Raw genomic sequence first — 7,159 nt, 5'->3', positions numbered from 1 at the left:
TTACGTAACGCGTACGTACTAAGTTGAGCTTGTGCTTCATAGACCGTAAATGTTCTGCTTACTCACAAGGTTGTTTTTATCGCTTGCTTTGGTATACACCGGTTTCGTTTCGGGCACAATTTTACTCTCAAGTTAGCACTTAGTACATAAAGAGATTTTCTGCCATTCAGGAATATATCATGCGTCTTTTTACTGACAGGAGACGTATAAAGCCCGTAACATTTCAACACCAACACGCTACGACTGGCTAACAACAGTTAGCATCGCAAAGCTCACACCGTACAGTAGACGACTGTCTTATATTCCGTTTTTCGACTTTGGTTGAAAGGATCACAGTTTCTGTACTCTGTACACGCCACCGGTCTCGCCAGGAGAGGATGAACTGGCTTTTCCCCCTGTCCAAAGGATCTGGACCTCTCCCACCTCTGAACAGCTTACAGCAACAAAGACAGCGGCAGATCGAGTCGCTTAAAGCTGCACACCCGAGGTAAAACCAGACACTCTGTGGGTAAAATACACGAAAAAGTTTGTTTGACTGGTGTCTGTCTGTGATTTACTATGTAGCGCTTGACTACTTATAGCTGTGTGGTAGCGTAGTTTATATTGACAGCTTACTCTGAAGTCACACATGTAACCATAAGTCTACTGTCTACTTTTAATGGTATTTACAATTTGTGAAACGAAATCGTCCGATAAAGATTGACTTGACTAACTGTCCTGTGATCGCACTGGCGTTTGGGAGCTTTGCTTGTCTCACATGTTGCTGTAGACACACATGTGACTGGTGGCTTGGTAGATAGCTAATTAGATACAGAGATTAAAGTATTATCAGCATTTGTTTATTCAGGCTCTGTTGCCTTACACCTGTGATTGTTTTTTTGTCATATGAGGTTAGTGCCACCACTATTCATTATTATTTTATACACTACTGGGAAATAGATTTGAATAACATGAAAAAATGTTAATGTTTTCAAGATGTGCCTAATCACATTTCTATGGTTTGTCTTTGCTACTTCTAGTCTTGCAGAAATTCAGAAGGATGTGGAGTACCGAATACCATTTACAGTTAACAACTCTACCATTAGTGTTAACATGTGAGTACACACTGTCACATGATTTCATCTGGGATTTGATATGAAAATTGTCACTCTGACACATCCATTAAACAATCTTGAAACTATTAATAAATACATTTAAACATTACCTAACTGTAGGGCTGGGCAATTATTACACCAATACTGAAAAAAACACAAAGGGGAATAGATACGGGTTATAGATTTAACTATGTACCAGAAGAAAGCATGAGGCATTTTCTTAATTTTAAGTTTGCTCTAATGAGTAATTAAGTAATTTCAACCACTAAAATGATGTTGTTAATAATGAAAGGTTATAATTCAACTACATGAAACACAAATTATTGTTTTACTAATTAAGTGATTAGTAAAACAATCATGATTTGATTTTTTTCCATACTTAAAGCCACAATATTTTTTTAACCAAATCAACTAACATAAAAATTATGTTTTTTATTGTTGTTTTATTGCACTGAAAATCATAGAAAAACATAGATCCTTAATTTGAGCAGGCTTGTATTTCTACAAACCTGACATTTCCATGGAAATGTTGTGAAATTGTGGAATTGTAGAAAATGTTGTTTCTTTGGCAGAAATATTCCACTATTTGGCATAAAACATATCTTAAGGAAATATTCTTCAGGAAAAGTTTCCAAAGTATGTAAAAGTTTTAATTTTCCATGGAATCCTGCAGGTGACACCTCTAGAAAGTTACATACTGTACTTTTAATTGTGCAGCCTTCCCCTAGCTTTGTTTCCACATGCAGTAAACATTATCATCCTGAATCAACTTCATTAGAAGAAGAGAAGCCAAATACAAATACATTTGTGTTTAATCTTTCTTTCTTAATTTCTTTGTTTTGTAGCTTGCTTCCTCCTCAGTTCCCTCAAGAAAAGCCAATGGTTAGTGTCTACCCTCCAGTTGGGCACCATTTAGTTGATGGCAATAATGGGACTATTGTCACATGTCCATTAATTACAAATGTAAGTTTTTCCCCTGACCATAACCCAGTAAGATTAGTTTATTTTTTAATTCCATGGTAATCTTACTCTTTTCATCTGATTGTAGTTGAACCGCTTGTGAAATTGCTCTTGTAACATTGTTCTTAACATGTTTCAGTTTGGAATGCATTCAGATCTGGGTAAAGTTATACAGACTTTGTTGGATGAGCTTTGGAAGAGTCCCCCTGCCTTAATATCCTCTGGCCCAAGTGGCTTTCCATTGTAAGCCTACCAGTTTAATTATTAGAATTAATCAAAAATCAGCATTCGCATCTTGTGGAGTACTTATTCATTCTAATATTTAACATCTTTCTTGAACTAAAGCAGCATGTACAAGTCATCCGGCATGGCTCCATACCCAGCTCAGGGTTTTCATTATGGTCCTCGCCACATCAGTCCAGGACAGGCTCCACCTGGCGCTCCTTCACCTACTCCTGTCCCCACATCTCACGCCGGGTCAGACGCTGTGCATGGACCTCCTCGAGCCCCGCCTCCATGTGGATTCATCCCTGACCTGCCCATGCCTGTGCCCACAGGAGACCTACAGGTCAGCAGCATTAGGGTCTATATCGAAATGAACTACTAAGCAAACTACTAAACATATACTTATTTAAATGTAGATGTTTCATTTGGAACACGATTTACAAGATTTACCCATTGTAATTTGGAAATAATAAAGTGTATTTATTTAAAGGATTTTGCTCATTTGTTTTTTCATACATTTTAGGTAGGGCTGAATGGACACCTTTACAAGATGCCAGAGATTCCAGAGGCTTTTCCTGAACTTTGTGACAAAAAGTATGTTTTTTAAGCTAATGTATTCAAACATTTAGTCTTATTCTGTATTGATGAATGACTGTGTTTATTTTCAATTTTAGCCTCACCCAGTTGTCAGACATGTCAGAAAATGAAGATGTGCTGATTGAATTCTTTGTGTCTTTGCCACAACTCAAACAAATTGCAAGCGATAAAGAAGATCTTGTTACAAGTATTGTTAACATGGCCAGTAAGTACAGCTTTTCTGTGAAAAGTTTCAGAATAAAAGGTTACCTGCCTAACTGCCCATCTTTTACAGAGAAAAACCTTCAAATAGAGCCACAGCTGGAGGGTAAAAGACAAGAAATGCTTTGCAAAGTATGTACCCCTGTTTTAGTTAGGGCTTGTGCACACCAGCAGCATTCCCATTCCTACTAATCCCATTGACCCTTGAGGATAAATAAAGTTTGATTGTTTGCTTGATCCAAGGGTAAGAAATGCTTTTTTTGTGCTTTTGTCTGGCAGTATGAACAGCTCACTCAGATGAAGTCAGCTTTTGAAACAAAGATGCAGAGACAGCATGAACTGAGTGAGGTGAGAAAATAACATGTAAACAGGTTTATACACTTGTAATGCTGCTGTATTGGAGTTATTTTGTTTTACTGTTTTTGGCAGAGTTGCAGTTTAAGCACTCTTCAGGCTCGGTTAAAAGTTGCAGCTCATCAGGCAGAGGAAGAGTCAGAGGAGACAGCAGAGAACTTTTTGGAAGGACGCACTGATATAGATGAATTCCTCACCAGCTTTATGGAGAAGAGAACCGTAAGAGGCCTGTCTCAGAGCTGGACATGTGACATTAGTTCTGTATTTGACTCCTGTTTTGATTTTCAGCTTTGCCACAGCAGAAGAGCAAAAGAAGAGAAGTTACAACAGTCCATTAATACACTTGGACAGTTTTCTTCTAGTCACTGAAATCAAGGTAATTCATAGGAAATTCAAGGCAACACTGTGATTGTAGCGCATATCATCATCTTCATGTACTTTATATGCATTTGTATGATATTTTTTGTGATAGTTTATTCCTCCTCCTATTTGTGATTGACAGGTATTTCTCTCAGCCAACTGCTGCCATCAGAATATATTAGAAGATTTGTAAAGCACACTGAGGGACCCAATGAGATACTTTTACAGAAACAAAAGTATCAAAGTAAACGTGTTGAGTGGGTGTCTCAGATCAAATAAGTTTGAACACAACACTATAGAAATTTGCACCTCCTTTGTGTTGAGGGTGGTTTACTTTTCAGTATATATCAGGTTTTCATTTCTCCTCACCCACCACGGCAGCACCAATATGACCATATTGTTCTCGAAAGGAATAAGTGAGGAAGAAATTTGTGCATTTTCCACAGAATACAATGCAGTCAAATAAATTATGATGAATAATTTTAATACGAATGTAAGGGAGACTGGAATATTTAGGGTGCATTTAAAGTAAATAAACTAATTAAGAATACCATTTTTTGACCTTGTTGATGTCGAGAGAGTCTTCAAACTCCTTTCAGTATGTTTACATCTGCACCTACTATAATGCATTTAAAAAAAACATGTACCATACTCAATACCACCACATGTGCAATTTTTAGTTATTAACCAGATTGGTGGAAATGGTTTATGTGTTGATTTTTGTATTTATTGTAAAATAATATGCCCTCTCAAGGTTAACTGACCAGTTTGGTCCCAATGCTGTATTTCTAAAATACTAGAGGTAGGCTTTATGTGGGTGTGAACATACTGCTGAGATGTTGATGACTAAGAGCCATTTAGTGCACCTTCTGAGCTTGATGTTTCTGGATGGGGAAACAGACAATGATTATTAGTTTGAATGCCGCAGTAAATATCTTCAACATCAGAAACTGTATTTAAATAATGTTAATAATAAGCTTTATTGTTATCAAAGACTTCGACACCTTGTACCATATTTTATTTGGTAGTGTAATAAAGAATTCAGATAAAACCTGTTGTCTGGGTGATTTCACATTATGTTTAACCACCTAAAGGTCATTTTACAGGTCAGTATTAACAGGACAACAGTACCGCTACTTTCATTTTCACTTTCTGGTGAATTGGCCCACATTATCCAGTTTCATTGTAGCCTCTAACTAACATGGCGATTTTCACACCTAAGATGAACGCAATTTACGTTTTCGATCACCCGTCTGTAGACTTCCACTTGGTCTGTTTGATTGAAAAAAGTTTGGGGATCCCTGAATAGGCTTTTGAAGTTTTTTGTTTAGTATATTCTGCGAAGACAGTGGTTTCCCAGCCGGTAGAGGGCGCTAAGGTCATTGAAGACAGAAGGAAGTCGGAGTCGGAAAACTCGACCAAAGCCAAAGCGCGCAGCCTGCACTTATAACAGGTAAGCAATCACTAGAAATGTAACGAAACCTTTGAGAAATAGCTACTTATAACAATCAAAATAGCCTGTTCTGTCTTCTGACGTTTTGAATTTGCCGGTAGAAACCCCTCCTCACGTTATTCACTGCGCTAAAGCGTTACTTTTACTGTAAGAAGAACAGATCAGAGCTGAATGTTAGCATTAACTAACTGCCATTTACATAATAAGATACGATGATAAAGTGACAGTATTTGCTCAGACTAATATTTGTGCCAGTTATCTTGCATACAGATCAGTGTTTTTTCTGATCTAGATCATGGCTCCGCAGTTAGGAGACAGCCATCGCAGGTTTCTCCAGTCCATGATGTCTAAAAGTGTCGTGGATGAAAAAGAAGCCCGTGCACTTTACAAACATTGTTGTGACATCCATAAAGGTAATAATATTGGTTAATATGGTATTTTTGTACTGATATGTACCAGATGAATACGTGTGAAACAGCATGTGATTAGTTGTTGTCTTACTCTTGACAGCACATTGTGTCCCTGACAAGCTGGATGATTTTATTGAAACTATCAACTCAAAACTCCAGCCTATGCTCATGCAGATTAGAAAGGGGATGTCAGAGGATAATGGCCAGCAGTATTATGCATTAGTAAGTGTGAAACTCAGATATCATGTTTTGTTGTTCAGATATAATTTCATTTAACAACATTTGAAACTCCTACCAAAAGCTTAAATCTGACAGCAAAAATGTTGATTAAAAAATGCAAACAGTCACTCATGTTTTAATGTCCAAGCTGTCTAATGAAACAGTTAAAAATGAAAATTGTGTGTTGCATATGTTTGTGAATTAATAATATTGATTGGACAGTGAAAAAACATGAACCTGACTTGGTGATATCTGTACATTGTGTGTAGGTGAACATGGCTCAGACAGATGTGACTAGAATGTCGTCTGATTATGCTGACAATGAACTGGAGCTATTTAGGAAAACGGTGAGTGATACAAAGACATATGTGTTAACTTTTTTCCAGTCATTTTGAGACCAGTCTGTTTTATGCTTGTGCTTGCTGTATGCAGATGGATCTAATTATGAGCTCCGAAAATGGCAAGGTTTCTTCCACTGATGTCCTGAACCTTGCTGACACTTTGACTACAAAAAAACTTAAGAAAAGTGAGGCAGAGCAGGTTTTGAAGCGGCTTGTGCAGGATAAATGGCTCAATGAGGTAAGTTTTGTTTTGTCTATATCCAGCCATTAGAGAATAATATATTGTGTAAGTATTGGTTCATTGTTATTTTTATTTTTTTTTGTCTCCTTCAGAAAAGAGGGGAATTCACCTTCTCCATCAGATGCATCATTGAAATGGAGCCATACTTTAGAAGAATGTATGAAGACCAGCTCAAAATGTGTCATATTTGTCACAACGTTGCTTTCCAAGTGAGTACACTTCTGTCTATTTATTTTCAAAGTACACTCTCAGCCATTAGAATCTGACCCTTTAGTCTTGGTTTTCTAGTGCCAAATTTGCGACAGTCCCACGTGTGGAATCAAAATACACAATCCGTGTGTGGCCAGGTACTTCAAGGGCAGAGTTGATCCCCGCTGTCCAGCTTGTGATGAGTTTTGGCCTTATGAAATCCCTGGTATTTCATTTTACTTTTCGATTTACAAATCTGTATAAAATTATTGATTAATTCAGTTCTTTTTGTTCCATACAGAAGTCAGACACTAAAATCTGTCCCCTGGAGATGATCATAAATGTGTAATTTTGATTATCTATCTGTGTTAAATTCTTTCTGTATTTGTATATATTTTTTTTAAATATGCATTTTCTTGTTAATAATAAATTGTGCATTTTACATATTTACTTCTGTTTGCCTTTTTCTCTTGAGTTTGAGATGACTGAAGTAGATCCATCCTCTACAACCTGCT

The 7,159-nt window shown here is 37.0% G+C and overlaps 2 protein-coding genes across 3 annotated transcripts; both read left to right on the top strand.

The window, feature by feature from the left end:
- On the top strand, positions 1 to 4,842 carry vps37a (VPS37A subunit of ESCRT-I). 2 transcript variants are annotated; one of them, XM_020931397.2, is made up of 12 exons: positions 1 to 487; positions 1,020 to 1,094; positions 1,940 to 2,057; positions 2,194 to 2,297; positions 2,403 to 2,622; positions 2,803 to 2,873; positions 2,954 to 3,081; positions 3,151 to 3,209; positions 3,357 to 3,425; positions 3,507 to 3,650; positions 3,720 to 3,807; positions 3,934 to 4,842. In XM_020931397.2, exons 1-11 carry the CDS (start codon positions 378 to 380, stop codon positions 3,798 to 3,800), a joined length of 1,179 nt encoding a protein of 392 aa, XP_020787056.1. In that variant the 5' UTR covers positions 1 to 377; the 3' UTR covers positions 3,801 to 3,807; positions 3,934 to 4,842. The 2 variants fall into 2 exon arrangements, with proteins under 2 accessions (XP_020787056.1, XP_020787055.1); XM_020931396.2 differs by having other exon boundaries at positions 2,400 to 2,622.
- A 132-nt stretch (positions 4,843 to 4,974) lies between these two features.
- On the top strand, positions 4,975 to 7,094 carry nsmce1 (NSE1 homolog, SMC5-SMC6 complex component). The gene is made up of 8 exons (XM_020931489.2): positions 4,975 to 5,244; positions 5,537 to 5,657; positions 5,755 to 5,876; positions 6,143 to 6,220; positions 6,306 to 6,452; positions 6,548 to 6,664; positions 6,744 to 6,870; positions 6,946 to 7,094. The coding sequence occupies exons 2-8, from the start codon at positions 5,540 to 5,542 to the stop codon at positions 6,957 to 6,959; spliced, it is 723 nt and encodes a 240-aa protein (XP_020787148.1). The 5' UTR covers positions 4,975 to 5,244; positions 5,537 to 5,539; the 3' UTR covers positions 6,960 to 7,094.
- Positions 7,095 to 7,159: the final 65 nt, after the last annotated feature.

The sequence above is a fragment of the Boleophthalmus pectinirostris genome, unplaced genomic scaffold, assembly GCF_026225935.1.
Source record: "Boleophthalmus pectinirostris isolate CB_2022bp ecotype Guang Dong unplaced genomic scaffold, ASM2622593v1 HiC_scaffold_22, whole genome shotgun sequence".
In the NCBI taxonomy this organism is placed as follows: domain Eukaryota; kingdom Metazoa; phylum Chordata; class Actinopteri; order Gobiiformes; family Gobiidae; genus Boleophthalmus; species Boleophthalmus pectinirostris.
Note: the sequence above shows the minus strand (reverse complement) of the source record. Positions and strands in the feature narration are given on the sequence as shown.